The sequence below is a fragment of the Amaranthus tricolor genome, chromosome 7 (assembly GCF_026212465.1).
Source record: "Amaranthus tricolor cultivar Red isolate AtriRed21 chromosome 7, ASM2621246v1, whole genome shotgun sequence".
NCBI classification, from domain to species: domain Eukaryota; kingdom Viridiplantae; phylum Streptophyta; class Magnoliopsida; order Caryophyllales; family Amaranthaceae; genus Amaranthus; species Amaranthus tricolor.
In genome coordinates this window covers 30,500,980-30,517,746 of record NC_080053.1, presented here as the reverse complement: position 1 = coordinate 30,517,746, position 16,767 = coordinate 30,500,980, and the positions used below count along the sequence as shown (strand labels likewise).

Genomic DNA, 16,767 nt, shown 5'->3' with positions numbered 1-16,767 from the left:
CGAGCGAGAAATGATGATCGTTTAAAATTTGCTTGTGTTAAAATTTGATATATATTCAATCTTTTAGTCATAACTTTTTATAGAAAAATTGTATTAATGAAAGGTTTGCGGAATTCAAAACTAAACTTCAAGAGATTTCCAACGACATATTATATATCCAATTCTGACAATCGAACGAGAAATAACGACCGTTTACAGTTTGCAGTCATTTCTAACATTTAGTATGGTCGCGTGAAACGCGAGACCGGACCGCGGTGGAGTTGCACGTTTTAAACACGACCATACCGCGGTCCGGTCGCGCAAATTTTAAACGGTCATAATTTCTCGCTCTATTTTTCAGAATTAGGTATATAATATATCGTTGGAAAGATGTTGAAGTCTAGCTTCTAATGCCATTAACCTTGCATTAATACGATTTTTCTATAAAAAGTTATGCCTAAAAAATTGAATATGTATCAAAATTCAGCACAAATAAACTTTAAACGATCATCATTTCTCGCTCGGTTATCGGAATTGGGCATATAATATATCATTGGAAAGATCTTGAAATCTAAGTTCTAATGCCGCAAACATTGAAATTATATGATTTTCCTATTTCAAGTTATAGCCAAAAGAGTGGGCATTTATCAAATTTTAACAAATCATATTGATTCCGCAATCATATTGATGCTCATTTTCGTTAGCCATTGTAATTCAATTTTTAGTTTTAGCTTGTTTTAGTTAAATAAGTGTTCGGAAAGAGCTTTTAGAGAGATGTTAAAAAATAAGGGGTGGCGATAAAATAAAAAGGGTGACGAAATTTAATAATGCTAAAAAAAATTGAAAAAGAACTAAAGTTCAAACATTTTAATTTATTTTTGAATTTTGTAAAAGCCAAAAGAGTACTTAAAGATATGTCATGTGATGACATTAATAGATGAGTTATCTCTTTGTTTCATTCATATAAATTTTTTCATTTATTTATTTATTTTCTGCTTTTCAATTACAATTAAATTTAAATAGATTTTATATTTTATCAATATAGCAAATATATTAAAGCTTGAGTGGAAGCTTTTGTTTCTAACTATGTTTTTATTAAAGAGTAGACTGATCTTGACTGAAAAAAATAATATTGACTCTAACTGAGATAAAATCTGATTATGTATATCTAACTAGTTAATTACTCCCTCCAATCCACTACTGATATCTCATCTCATTTATTTTATACACTTTATTCAATGCACTTATTTCAATTTTTAATATCTCTAATAGTGCATAATAAAAAATTATGCAAAGTTGATGCAAATAATTATAACATTGAGACGAATCAAACAAGATTTCATTTAACTATATTTTAACTTATAGATTAATAATAAAATGTAAATTAAAAATAAAATATGAATAGTATCTAAAAAAACAAATATGACATTAATAATGAATTGAAAAGAGTATAACATTTAAAAAAAAAAAAAAAGTTAATTATAAGGTATGATAGCTATAAAGTTCCTTTTCTAAGAATGAACGTAGCATTGCGACATCAATACACCCTTGTGACATGATATATTCTTACCTCGCATATGACAAAGGTTCTAAAAAGTGGGCCTAATTTAACATCCTCCATCCAATATAAACGTTGGTATATATTGTAGGATTTTTCCATCTTCTAGCTTATAAGGGTATGAAAGGGTGACACATTAGCTAAAGAGCCATATAATGTAGGGTGGTGGATGGATAGCACAAGCTCGAGTATCAATCCATGCTAAAAGAATCAACTCGATTAACGGTTTAAGTTAATGATTAAATTTTAAAAAATATATTTTTAGTTTTTTACGTTCTTTTACATTAAAAATCATTGAGAAAAAAGTGTGAATCTTAAGTTCAGTTAAAAGGAGAAAAGAAAAGCATTATGTTAAAAACCAACTTACTTAAAAAGATGATAAGTTGATAATTAATAATCCAACAAAAGAAGTTATATTATATGCTTTATCCATGAACAATCCATAATTGTAGACTGTGGCCCCTTCAATAACTAATGAAGGGCTTTTTAACCCTATATATTTGGCTTTATCAGTGTTTTATAATCATAAATTAAATTGAAAAAGCGTTATTATTGATTGTCAGATAAATATCGATGTTTATAGCGATTCAATGGCTAAACGCAAGCATTTCAAAGAGGAATTTGATTCTCATGAAGATAATGCCAATGCTTTTGTTTCAACTTGGGAGTCAAACAGTAGCAAAATCTATCTCGTCTTAACCTAAATGGGGATTTGGGTGCTTTTGTTTTGTAAATTTCTTGATTAAATCATGCAAGTTGAGCTTTTAATATAATTACAATTTTGGTTCTAAATAAGTCCAATCAATACTAAGTTAAGGAGTAGATAACATATTTTAAAATTGGTTAACTGTTACAATCTCAATAAAAGTTTTTCCTTCAAAATTCAATGATGATGTCATTATTATTATGACTAATATTTATATCTTTGACTTTACTACTATGTAATTATAACTATAATATTATTCATGTTAATGATTTTTTTACTTTTTAGGTTATTATTTAATGTATTAGAAAACCATGTATTTTATTTTTTTAATTATTTATAAAATCTTTTCAATTTTATTTTTTAAATGATTATAAAATCTTAGTTTATATAAATATGCCAGAAATTTTAATAAAGTCAAGCATCGCTTGGGCACTATCTAGTATTATAACAAGGTAGATTTTGTTTCTTAATTAACCCAACGTGACCGAGGTTAACGAGTCAAAATCTCATTCATTTTTTATTTCAGATGAAATATTTAGCGCGTAAAGTTTTAATTGAATTAGTTTTCTTACAATTTTGAATAAGGTGTTTATTCAGGTTTTCGCGTTTGTTTTAGGTTAGTTTAAAATCGAATTTTGAATCCTTATGATCTTTACATAATTTTATACTCATTTGAAGTCGAGTCAAAATCAAATTCAATTATAAATAGGAGTAAAAGTGAGACCGTGAAATCTATTTTCTAACACCTCAAACTTTCAACATGTATAAGTAAAAGGAATTTACTTGGGAGACATGAAAAGACATGTAATGGGTATGAGAACCTTTAGACGATAGATGAAGCTAAAACTGATATGCTGCATATATTCTTGTTGCTTCTTCATAAATTGACCCTTGAAGATTTTATTTGTCCTTTGATCAACATTATCTCTATAATAAGAATTTTCAAAAAGCTATTGTATTTGTTTGTCTATTAGACATGAACTACCGAAGGATCTCCGTATATTTTAACTTTATTTGTGCGTATTTGAGTAAATTTTTTTAGAGGTCACTATTACTTCTCACCAAACACGCTTAATTTTAGAGTTCTTAGCAAATAAGCTCTTTGAAATGAAAATATACGTGCTTTGTTCATATAAGTAATTTATCAATTTTTTTAAAACTCTAAAATATGTTATAGATTCTATTAGTGACAATTTTGTATTGTGAAATCATATTATAAATATTTGTTGTACCTTTTGTGATTAACGTAGATTATAGCCGAGTAAATATATATACAGTGATTAACGAATATATAAGAAAATTAATAACATTAATCATATCTATTCTAATTGACGAATATATAGTAATTTATTAACAAAACACGACCTACTTCAATAAAACATATTTGAAGTGCCAATTTAAAATAATATAATTCTTTTTCTTGATTTTTCAAGTTGTTCAATGTACATATCATATATTCTTTTCATTTATAAAAATACAATAAACATAAATTGTTGTATGAGACAGTTTCACCGAGAGACATACCTAACAGATAAATTAAATTATCCATCTCATATGTGTTATGAGAATATAGAATCATTGTTCAAGGTCATCTTATCGACCCTCTTTTGCATAATTTAACTGGACAAAATTACCGACCGTCTTTTGCATCTCTTGTGGGTTGGCTCCTACAAGCTTATCTACAATAACCCCATTATTCATCATCAAAAAGGTTGGCATGGCTGTTACTCGCAATTGTTTTGCTCCATTCTAAATAAGGAAATAAATAATTTACTATTAAAACTAATTCATTATTGAAATTTTGCCTTCATTTATTTATTTAGTTTTCTATTTTTTTGAATTTGCTGTATTGTGATAAAAAATTCTCAAATAGAAAATCACCGCAATGCAATAAGCTCTAAAGGACAGAAAGATATACTAAAACTTTTGAATTGATGTAGCGCAAACTTAATGAGAGAGTGTTAGAGTATATAACATATCATGAATTCTCAACCACTAGCTTAAACTTTTGATTAGTTGGTTTTTTAATATGGTATCAGAGCCAACGTGATAAAAGATTACAGGTTCGAATTTTAACCACCTATCAGCGTGACAAAGGCTTTCGTGTGAGGGGGCATGTTAGTTTATATAACATATCATGGGGCTTCAGTGCTTCACCCATCAACTTAAACTTTTGATTGAGTTGATTTCTTATGAGAAAAAAAAAACAATAAAAAATCTAAAAAATGAAAGAATTAGTAACTACCAAGACTTCATCCATATCGACACGAAGAAATAGCGCACAAGGATTGTTTAAAGCCAAATCATCAAAGAATGGATTCATTGCTACTGAAGGCATGCACCATGTAGCAGTGAAGTGCACCACTACCTGCATTTGCATTTCAAGTTTATTGTATGATTGTATCCATTATTATTAAGTAAAAACATGATTAATAATTAAATATTGCATAACTAAAAGGTCAAAAAGTCAATTAAATAGCCAATACAAAAGGCTCAAAAGGCATTTATCAATCATCTCGTTATCTCTATCACACTTTCATGGTTGATAGAATTGTTTTGTGGTCAAAGGCTTCAAATAATTGTATCTGTAACATGTTGGAAATACTTTACATGTAAAAAGAATTCTACATCGTTAAAATATTGGGTTGTGGACTTGTATATAATGCTAGATGAATAATCCTGTTAATACCATTTGATTTTGGGAAAGACTGAAACTCATTATGTGTTGTATGCAAGTCAACCTTATTGCATGTGGGTTTAAGGGCTCGAGCCCACGGGTGCCTCGTGGGTGTGTCTACACAAGTAAGTCTATAGCATAGTCATATAATGAATTGTCACGGCCTAACATAAAAAACGGATTTTATCTCAGTCGAAGTAAAATACAATTTTTTTTAGATAAGATCCTAGAGTCGATTCTCACCATCTCCTCCCCTAACACTTATATTCCCTCATCCTACTGTAAAAAATTGTCATGGGCCGAGGAAGTGAGCAACCCAAAATTGAGCAGATCAAAAATATCCTCCATGGGTCAGGATGGTCAAGCCCATTCAAATCCAAACACTATTTTTTGCATTGGCTGACATCAGTAATAGTATACAATATCATAAATTCTTGTATGATAATAATGTTATCGTATACCTTATATATTGATTAAATAATTTAATAATATAAATTTTGAGTATATTGGTTTTTTTGGGTCATCTTATTGACATACGATCTTTCACAAGAACAACTCATAAAATATACAGACCCTCAAGGCTTCAAAAATCGCAAAATAGAGAAATGAGTATTGTCTCAATTAAAGAACACATATCATATTTTAGAAAAGATCATAAATTTCATTCTCAACTATTACTATTGATGTTATATATGTTTTATTTTTATTATTCCATGAATTTATAAAAAATTTATAAAATGCTACATATACATGATGATGATCAATTGTTTAAAAACTTTTATCATTAATAATAATAATGATGGAAAATCCACAACTTTTTCCACGTAAGTTCATGAATTTGATTCTTAATTACCCATTGTCTTTCCTCTAACGATGAATGCATAATCAATAATGTATATTCATATCACACTTTAAAAAATTATGTGTATACCAATTATCTTTTAATTATAAGTATACCATGATCTTTTATTAATGAAATTTTTATTTAGAATTAGAAAAAACTTTATTAAATATATAAAAAAAATAAAAGACTTACAGGCAAATTTAGTGTTTTAACTCGGAGTAGGAAGGATTCCCATGATTTTTCAGAATTAACCCATGAAACTCTTGACTTAACCATTTCTTTGTTTTTCTTAGCCATCTCTTCCTCTTTTGTAGTTTTGTGCCTTAGAAATTCTCCTTGTAATTTATAGTCCAAATTTAATCATAGATTGACCTTATGAATACGTTATTTTTGTTCATTAGAATAATTTGAACAAGTCACATATAAAGATATATCAAATGAATAATAAAAATTTTTAAATGAGACAATGTCGAATGAGAATCAAATAAAGAGTGTGGATCATAGTCAAAAACAGAATAGATAAATTTAATAAGAGGATCAAAAGAAAAAAGGAACAAATTTAGTGAGACAAAGACAATAATTGATTATGTCTCATTAAATATATTTGATGTTAGAATTTTTAATATGAAGTATTTGCACGCAAAATTTTTTGCACTATTGCAGTCTACATATGACGTTTAAATCTATTAGGAGTCATTTTTATGAGAAATCGTCTTTTGATGAAATGACCTCAAAATAAAGAGTTTAAATGTTAATAATTGTATTAGTAGGGTCATTCAACTCATGTATGGAAAGCATCCAACAATAAAATCGTCTCCTACAAGAATTTGTATTATCCTAAAGTAACCAACTCAATTAAAAGATTATGTAATTTTTTAGGTAGCTCATTATACTTTGTAAATGTAAAATATTTGGGTAGCTAAATAAAATAAACTTAAATATTAAATAATATCAAAATACTTATATAGTGAGTATATTTTAGAATGGAGGTAGTATATAAAATAAATTGTTAGTAACAAAAAGCCTTCTTATTTGCGTGTGAGCAATCAATAGTAGCGTCATATGAGAACTTAGATGGTGATAGTTTAGGCTAATTGTGTTAATAATATTATTAAATTAATTCACAAGTTTTCACATGGTTATTAAATAATTGTAAGTCTAGCTAAGTTTTTATTTGACAAGGTCGTTGATGTTACTTATTTGTATAAATTTTAGCAAAGATTTATGTAGTGTATCAAAGTATCTTTGCTTTGTGTATTAAATTATATTATATTATATTATATATATATATATATATATATATATATATATATATATATATATATATATATATATATATATATGATCAAATAAGAAGGATTTTAAAATGAGAATGTTGAGAAAGATTTTTGTTTGATTTTGTTTGGTTACTATATATACAACAAAGGATACTATGTTATAAATTAAGAATATTTTAAAAATTATTTCATAGTTATCTTTCTGTGTAAAATAGTTATTTTTACAATTATGAGTTTTTAGCTCAATCGTGACCATAAATTTTTTATTTTATTTTATTGAAATCAAGGGTGTAAAGTCCTTTTTACCCTTCTCATTTTCAACCCCTCCAATATATATATATATATATATATATATATAATATGAGACTTCAACCATTATTTTATGTTGCATTCACACTTGCAATTAAAGGTTATTTGCCGAGAAAATATCATAAACTAATTAATATATTATAGAATTTTAATCATCAATATAAAAATTGTTTTGATGAGTTGATTTTTTTTAAAAATCAATTTGGAAAAGTTATAATCGCTAGAAAATACGTTAAATATTACTTTTTCCAAAAAATCCAGATACCAGTGCAACTGTAAATAGCACCTTCTTGTCGTTGTGATTGCTTACACAATGCCAACTAACTATGTGAGATTATGAAAAATATTCAACTCAGAATTTTACGTACTTTATCCATTCTATAATACTTGCTACTGAATGTGATATCTTATATGTAAAAATGTCACTATCAATGGCAAATATTATGAAACAAAGAAACTATTATAAGTACTCAAATGCACAGTAATATATTATAAAAAAGTGAGATATTCCAAAAATAAAATTATAACAAATTCACTACTATTAAAAAAGTAACCCTGAAATATTTTTAATTAAAATTGAAAAATAGTAAAATAGTTAATTAAATAACAATTTGCTGGGGATGTTTGGAAGTTGGCTATTGGGGGATTGACTTTTTTAGTTGACTTGTTTGATCGGCTGAAAGTGTGAGCTGTTTTTGTTGGCTTTTAAGCTAGCTGAAAAAAATTAGTTGTTTGGTAAATTTGAGTATTGACTGTTGGCTGTTTATTAGAGAAAAAATAGACCAACATGTCAAAAGACAACCAAAAAAGCTAGCTGAAACAACTTTTTCATTTTGGCTTAAAAGTTAGCTTTTTAACCACTTCAAAATCATTTACCAAACACTTTTTTTGACTGTTTGACCAATCAACAAGTCAAAAGTCAAAAGCCAATCAAAAAGCTAACCCAAAGCAATGTACCAAACACATATATACTTCACTTCATTGTTATGGTTAATACGAAACTACCCTCATAAGTGTATCAACATTGGGTGGTCAATAATAACCAATAAGTCATCCATAAACTAAGAAAGAACAAAAAAAAAAAAGAAAAAAATTAAATAATAAGTATTTCTTCTATTCTTCAAAACCCAAAAACAGATCCTCCCCAAGTTAATAATGGCTGCTCAAATGGCAAATTTATATGGTGTAACAGAGAGCTTACCAACTGCCATTCCTAAGGTTCCCAACTTACAAAGGAACTATCCCAAATCATACAAAATAAAATGCCAATCCAAAAATACTGAGGAAATTCATCAAAATGAACAACAATCTTCATCAATGGGATACAACAATACATTAAGATCTAGAAGAACAGTTTTAGGCATTGCTTCAATTGGTATACTTACTCAATTTGGTGTTAATCCTTCTCTTGCTTTTAACCAAGATGAATTATGGTTAACTGGCCCACTTCCTGGTTTACCGCCAGCTGAAAATAGTAAGTATTTACTCTCTATGTTTGTTAGAGTATATAACATATCTTGGGGCTTTAACCATCAGCTTAAGCTTTTAGTTGAGTTGGTTCCTTAATAATGTTCTTCTGACTTTGAGGTGCTTGTTATAAAACTCAAAAGATAGATATGTGATATTGATATAGTTTTCCTATTGGTTAAATTGCTATGTTTTTACTGTCTTATATGAAAATTCGTGAAGAAAATATAGCAATATGATTACATGATTGCAGGGTTGACCAATATATGTAAGGTTGACATTTTCTTAGGACTTAGAGCTTAGAATGGGCTAATACCTTAATTCATCAATGTTATTAGTTGTTATATAAAATGTAAAATGTCGCTTGTAAAATTATAACTATATTTTTATCACGCCCTTTAAAAATCGAATTCAACTCTATAAAAAGGCTTATTTCTTTCATTTTGCATAGGACTTATAATTATCAGAAGTAACAGAGTGATGTAAAGTGTCAACGATGCTAGTCTTGCAATGAGTGTTGGAGTGAATTTTGATCTCAAGACTTGCATAATGTTTAAATTCTTCACAAGGATACTTGATAAATAAAGTTGAGTTTGAAGTGATTCTATGGATATTATACGAGTTTTACGTGAGTCTGAATAATATGAGGTAGATAAAAGTTATTAAAAATTTAATAGGGGAAAATCTGAAGATTGAGGTTTGAATATGAGGAGTGAGTGAAGGAGTTTAAAATTTTAAAAGGGGGTTGTTGACAAAAATTCGCTAATATATCTAAAGGCCTATTTTGTACTACTGTATTAGGTATTAAATTGTAGGAATGATAATGAAAAATAAATGTAATTTTAGTAAAAAATCTCTTGACAAGTTAAATGGTCATACTTGTTCTCCTTTAATCATCTCATATTCTTCTAAATATCAATTCGAATGCATTATCATATGAAAATCTAATATTAGGTGGTAATGAATAATTATGACAAAATTTTGTTTATGATCAAAATCTCATTACAATAGAAATTACATTAAAAGTTACACTATAAATCATTTTCATTATCATTGTTTATTAGCAACAACCAAAAGAATTGTAAAAGATATGAATAAATACATCATTTGGTTGTGTTTGATTGCAGAGATTAGCAATGAAGAAACAGGAACAAGGTCATTTCTAAAGAAGGGAATTTACATGGCAAACATAGGAACAAAAGGAAGTGCATTAAGGCTCAAGAAATATGCCTTTGATCTCTTGGCAATGGGTGATTTAATAAGCCAAGATACCTTAAATTATGTCAGAAAGTACCTTCGCTTTAAGGGCACCTTCATGTACTATGATTTTGATAAGATCATCTCTGCTGCTCCTGTTACAGACAAACAGCCTCTTACTGACCTTGCCAACCGCCTCTTCAACAACTTCGAAAAGGTATAAAATATTATTTAACACGAAATAATTATAATTTCTTCTGTTTCTTTGATTTTGCAATACGTGTTGTGTTTTCCTAATGTACGAACTTTTGGGTAGAAATATTGCTAAATGACGAAAGAAGTAAATATAAAGCGTTATGTAGGTTAGAATTGTGGTTCATCACATAGTTTGTTCATACTCGGTGATAGACTGATAGTAAATAGTTTTCAAGGAACTAACTCAACCAACAGTTTAAATTGATGGTTGAGAGTGCGGATGCAACACAAGCCCTCCTGAGCTCATACCTGGCGCTGAATATTGCACTTTAATGAGAGATGGTTGAGATTCAAAGTCGTGAGATTCCGTTAGGTTAGCTCTGATATCAACTCAACCAAAAACATAAGCTGATAGTTGAGACTCCAGAATATATTGTATGCTCTAAAAATAGTAACTCACTTCAAATAACTATACAGAGCATACCTTTTGGCGTGGTCCAATCCAAAATAACCGATTTTGAGGATTAGACTGATGATTATTTAGATTGGATTTTATTCACACCCTTAGAAATCTTTGATATACGTTGGCTTTTATTTGATACTATGTCTAATGAATAAACTCAACCAAAACTTGTTTACGATTCAAGTTGTAGAATATATTATATACTGTATCGATATAAAGTGTGGTTTAGACTAAAATATACTGAGTAATTTGTTCATCAAATTGGCAGCTTGAAGATGCTGTAAAAGTGAAGGATGTATCTCTAACACAATCTTGCTACAATGATACGGCAATCATCCTTCAAGACGTGATGGATAGAATGGCGTAGTCATCTGCAAGTAATCTTGGAGAAAAATATCAACACATTTACATATGAATCATGAATTAGCAAGAATCATTGATGCAATCAGGGTTATTGTGTAAATTGTAACTTATGCATTATTGATCATCAAATCAACTGTGAAAACGCCCCAATTGTACAAACACGAGTTCAATTACTGTTTTCATATTGCTTCAATGTTGAAATTGAGTTGATATTGTTAGATTATATACATATTTATTCTGAGGCCTCAACCATCAACTTAAGTTTTTGGTTGAGTTTGTTTTTTGACATGATATCAGAAGCCAATGTGATAAGAGGTCACGGTATGAATCTCAATCACCCCTCATTTATAGTGGAATATGCAGCGCCAGAAATGAGAATGACACGTTTTGTCTTCACCCTTCTGTTCCAAAGGGTTCTTGTGTGACAAGAGTATATAACATATCCTTGGTTGAGTTATTTCTTGACAGATAATGTTTTATAAAGAGAAATAATCAGAGGCAAAATGAAAAATTTAATTAAAAAGTGACGACACAATGAAAAGGATAGCAATAAATACCAATGTTGTTTTTTGATTCAAGAATAAGCCAAAGGATCTGTACAGCCGAGTAATAAGAAAAGAGAAATAATTCAATCTATTGTTGGTGATCAGCATGAAATCCTTATCAAAGGGTGAAAGATAATCCTCCAATCACTAAGTTAATTTATGATTGCATCATACAACAATGTAATAATTCCATTACCTCAATACGATTAATTAATTTTCACATAGCCTGAGTTCAAAAGTAGGATGTCCGCAATCTTACCCATATTAGCGGTAAAAAGAGAATTAAACATCAACTGCAACTTCACATAAATAAAAATTATAAAGCATGATTTAGCTAATCATTTGGATATAGTCCATCCATCATAATAGGAAACAAAAAAAATATTTATTACATCATAAATACAAAAAGTGATGTATTTATGTTTCATCTTACAAAGTACATAACCATTTAATTTCATTCAGAATCACCACCTTGATGAGATGGAGTAGGTGATGATTTTACAGGAATTTTAATCTCTAAAATTAAATCATTTTTTAAAATTACCTCTATCTTTTTCCAGTCTGCATTTTCTGGTAATTCAATTCTTCGAACAAATCCATGTTCCCACCAATGATTCGTTTTCCAATTCTTTACATTTGAATCAACCTGTTGCTTCCATAAACCACTAATCTCAAGAATCTTTCCCTTCTCTATACATACCTGCACTGTATGCTCTCCTGATCCTGTATATACAACATTCACAATTCTAATCAAAACGCTCTCATATAAGATAATAATATAACATAAGAGTACAAGGAAAACCATTGTAGGTCCTACATGTAAAAGGAGGTGAACATAACGTTTAACATACAAATAATATCTCATCACTCCAATCACCAAAATGTCAATAAATGACTTCCAGCTGGATGGAGTTTGGAGGTTAAATGCAGGTGTGAACATATATCACTAGTACAAGATGTGTTATGTAGTATGTAATACAAATTAATATTAGTGGGTATTCGATTTAGGTTCAAGTCTAGATTCTCATGTATACGTTGTTAAGGAACTACTTCAATTAAAAGTGTATTTGGCTGTTAGCTATTGGCTTTTTTAGTTGGCTTTTTTGACCAGCTTAAAATGTTGATTGTTTCTATTGACTTTTAAGCTAACTGAACAATCAGTTATTTTGAAATATTTGGTAAATTTTAGTATTAGCTGAAATATTTGGTAAATTTTGGTATTAGCTGTTGGCTATTTAATAAAGAAAAAACAAGCCAACAAGCCAAAAGCAAACAAAAAAACTAACCGGAGCATTTTTTGTAGTTTGGCTTAAAAGAAAGCTTTTTAGCTGGCTTAAAATCATTTATCAATTTTTGGGTTGTTTGACTAACTAAGAAGCCAAAAGTCAATATAAAAGTCAACATCCAAACACGTCCAGAAGCTTAAGCTGATGGCAAAAACTTAATCCAAATCTGTTATATTCTCTACCAGGCCCTTGACACAAGAGCGCTTAAAACTAAAAATTCCAGAGAAAACAACTGACCTGGTAACTCTGCTTTCAGTAGAAACTCCTTATCATTCCGATTCCAATCGACCTTATTTTGACCAGAAGATGGTGAAATAGAGAGTAAAACATCAGCTTCAAAATCCCACAAAGGAAAAGCATCAGAAGGATCAAAAAACTTCCCAAACAACATAGGACTAAACAATGATCCATCACCAAAAACTGTACGGATTACATGATTTCCCTTTGTTAAGAAGCCTTGAAAACTGTCTTCTGTTAATGGAATGATCCATTTATGGGGTGTCCGATCTTCTAGAAGCACTTCTACTTGTTTGCAGCTACCCATCATATAGGAATTTTGCTCAACTAAAATCACTTATTGGGAGTTTAGACTATGAAATACTTCTTAGTTTTTAAGTTTTATTCTTGTTGTAAGTCTTGAAGGAAAAACTTTTGAAAAGGAAAACAGAACAAATTCTTTTGGAATCTTGTCAGGATTGTAAAGATGATGTTAAAGAGAATATTTATTTTGTGTTCTCCATCATTTTTTGATTACCATGCATGTTTGCAACTTGTGTTCTGATCGGTAAAAGTTATTTGAGTTAGAAGTGTAAATATATTGTATATTCTCTTTATATTTAGCGTTAAATGATTTTACTTGAACTGAGAGTTGGATAAGATTTGAATATGTAACATTAGGTCATGTTGTCTTATCATGTCAAAAAACCAACTCAAACGACTAAAACTTAAACTGATAGTTGTGGTACCGAGATAGGTTATATATTTTAAAAAGAAAAATCAAAAATTTTTATTTATTAGGTTAAGGGGAGAAATTTACGAGGATTTAAAAGTATTTTAGCAATTTAAATAAGTTGATTTGACAGCTAGATCGAAAATACTGTATTTACGGTACAATTAAGTTCATTTATAGGCTACATACACTATATGTGTTACCGGTATATTTTTCACTTGTATTTAAGGTGGATTCTGTGGTTGGCTTTCGCCTTCTAATAGCTCTACTACTATGTAAAGTATCTTTTTATTTTTTGTTTTTTTTATTTTTTTTGATAGTATATGTATATAAAATGTGTTTGCTAAATTTCCATATTTGCTCACTTGCAAAGTTGCAAGATGAATATGACTTTACATGTTGCTTTCTTATGATTAATAACTAATACTTAGTCCCAAATCAAGATAAAGAAATATGGCCTGTGAAGATGTATACTTGTATTGATGGATTATATTATCTGTAAGTACTTCCAACAAGTGGTCAAATTAAATATCCTATAAACATAAATGTCATATTCTTAATAGGTGGCTAAAACCAACCCTACCTAAAATTTTTAGATTTTAAAAAATTAATATACACTATATTTCCTCATAGTGATTCATACTCCACTTCAGAAAATAAATAGTGATTCATAGTACTTAACTCTATCAAAATACTTAACAAAAGTAATTTAAATTAATATTAAAACCTTTAATTTTTGTATTATGTGCGGTCTGACACTTTGTACATGTATGAAATCTCCCCAATTGATATATAAAATTATACACAATATTAGGGGTGTTTATGAGCATGTGCAATATGTCCGAACGCATAAGGCCCCGTAATTAAAAGCTTCAATTAGTAGTCGAGATTAGTTTACATTAATTTTGCTTTAGTTTAATTATCATTTGTTTTAAGGCCTTAAAATTTCAAAATAAAATGTAAAATAAATATAACCTTAAAGTTTAGTGTATTTTTACTCCCCCACTTTATAATATACAATTTAATAATTTTGTTGTAAAATAATAAATGGTTGTCTCACAGTCATTTGCCAAATGAATCAAAATTAGTGAATGTAAAATTTTGATATTGATCCTTATTTAATTTACATCTAAAAATGATAGTTTATTTTAAAAAATTATTACAACAATATCATTGAAAATCTTTTATTAGAATCAATTTCGTTCACGGAATATTCATGTAATAAATATCAAAATATAATTTTTGACCTGATAAATGACATAGTTCGCAATTAAAGGATTTTGTAAAATAAATAAATTTAATTAGAATGATGGTATTACTACTGTTATGTGAAATTATTTTAAAACTTTTTGCAATGAGTATGCCTAATTAATATAGTATCTTTGGTTGGAAAAGAATATTCTAAAATTATGGTAAATAAATATATATATCATTAATTATAATGATTTTCATATTAACAACATCATGTATTGTACAAGTTTTATGCTAGTAAACTTAAAATCTTTACAATAAAGGGAAGGTAGAGCACTTAAATTCTTTACAATAAAGTGAAGGTTGAGCAATATGCTATCATGATGATCATGTATGTTTGTTATGGCACCATGCAATGTGTAAAAAGAATATTTTTTCAAGACCTTTTTGGGTGTGTGTTAGTGAATAGGCATCTTCTTGTATCTTCACTTGCTTTTTGAATTGAAAATAAGCTTATTAGTTATTATGATGTAAGTGAATTGATTTTAGCATCTTAAACTACTTTTTTCCACAAAGAAGGGTTAAGATCATTTAGATAATAGATGCTTTGTTTTCATGTCCTCAAGAAATTTCTAGTCACTTTCTAAATTGGTTGATAATGCATGCACAACCAATATGTATTTAATGAAAATGATAGATGACTATATTTGTGCTATTTATAATTAAAAAATTAATAGGAAAAAGCTAAAAGTAGAAAATATAAACACAAATAATACTGCTATAATTTTTTAGATGTGTTTGGTATAGCGAAAATATTTCTCTTGATCCTTAAAAGTTATTGTTAATCAAAAATGCAAATGATAATTATTTTTCTTTTGTTTGGTTATATGTAAAGCTCTTGGGCACAATGAAGGTGTTGAAGGAGGAATACTAAAGGAAAATCTTTTTTTTTTCTTTATGGGCGAAGCATTTGTAAAGTGATTTTTTTTCCATCCAAATTTTACAGTTTATTTCTCTTGCTATATCAGACAACGGAAAAAATTTATCATATATGATATTTTTCATCAAATTAAACACCTCCTTCTAATTACAAATAGCAAAACAAGTTTTTTTATAATTACTTAGAAACAAATAAACAATACATCACATCTTGTTTTATAATTACTTGAGAAAAAATTGTAGGACTAGTAATTACTTATAATTACTTATTTATTTAAAGCTACAAATAATAGTTTTTGCCATAGACCAATTAAACTATCCTATTTGTTCTTCTTCTTTTGAATTTGTTATACAACTCTCGTTATAATTTGTTTTATGTAGCAAATTGAAAAATTAAATAATAATTTGTTTTATGTAGTAAATTCAAAAATAAAAAATATTTAATGTATAAGAATAAAATTGCGTATATGTAATTTCTTTTTGAGTTGGTGAAAGCTTAGCTAAGAAATACTTGATATCATGGGGATATGTATATATATGTCTTTACTTGGTGTAGTGTATATTCGTTTGGTGTAAGTGTAATCTCTTTAGAATTCATCCCTCTTTTCTTTGTTCTTTATGGGTGTTGTGTTTATCATGCATATCTTTTATGTAATTGTGCGAGTACACTTAGGTGACCCTTTTAATTTTACTTCCTCTATATTTGAAAAGACAATTACTTTTACATGTATCAAAGAAAAATAATATAAAATATTTAAAAATTGTCACATAAGTTAAGAGTTTTAAATTTATGGACAAATACATTTCAGTTATATGAATGTT

General features: G+C 28.3%; 3 protein-coding genes across 5 annotated transcripts; 1 reads left to right on the top strand and 2 right to left on the bottom strand.

Moving 5' to 3' along the window:
* Positions 1-3,836: 3,836 nt before the first annotated feature.
* Positions 3,837-6,061, bottom strand: LOC130818686 (thioredoxin-like protein CXXS1). Its single transcript, XM_057684845.1, has 3 exons — positions 5,957-6,061; positions 4,489-4,611; positions 3,837-3,992 (listed from the first exon to the last, which is right to left on the bottom strand). Exons 1-3 carry the CDS (start codon positions 6,059-6,061, stop codon positions 3,837-3,839), a joined length of 384 nt encoding a protein of 127 aa, XP_057540828.1.
* A 2,300-nt stretch (positions 6,062-8,361) lies between these two features.
* Positions 8,362-11,236, top strand: LOC130818317 (photosynthetic NDH subunit of lumenal location 3, chloroplastic). Its single transcript, XM_057684444.1, has 3 exons — positions 8,362-8,824; positions 9,945-10,231; positions 10,941-11,236. The coding sequence occupies exons 1-3, from the start codon at positions 8,506-8,508 to the stop codon at positions 11,037-11,039; spliced, it is 705 nt and encodes a 234-aa protein (XP_057540427.1). The 5' UTR covers positions 8,362-8,505; the 3' UTR covers positions 11,040-11,236.
* A 36-nt stretch (positions 11,237-11,272) lies between these two features.
* LOC130818323 (21.7 kDa class VI heat shock protein) lies at positions 11,273-13,578 on the bottom strand. 3 transcript variants are annotated; one of them, XM_057684450.1, is made up of 3 exons: positions 13,104-13,578; positions 12,125-12,303; positions 11,273-11,879 (listed from the first exon to the last, which is right to left on the bottom strand). In XM_057684450.1, the coding sequence occupies exons 1-3, from the start codon at positions 13,411-13,413 to the stop codon at positions 11,787-11,789; spliced, it is 582 nt and encodes a 193-aa protein (XP_057540433.1). In that variant the 5' UTR covers positions 13,414-13,578; the 3' UTR covers positions 11,273-11,786. The 3 variants fall into 3 exon arrangements, with proteins under 3 accessions (XP_057540433.1, XP_057540435.1, XP_057540434.1); XM_057684452.1 differs by having other exon boundaries at positions 11,273-11,629; positions 13,104-13,574; XM_057684451.1 differs by having other exon boundaries at positions 11,636-11,873; positions 13,104-13,575.
* Between the last annotated feature and the right edge of the window lie 3,189 nt (positions 13,579-16,767).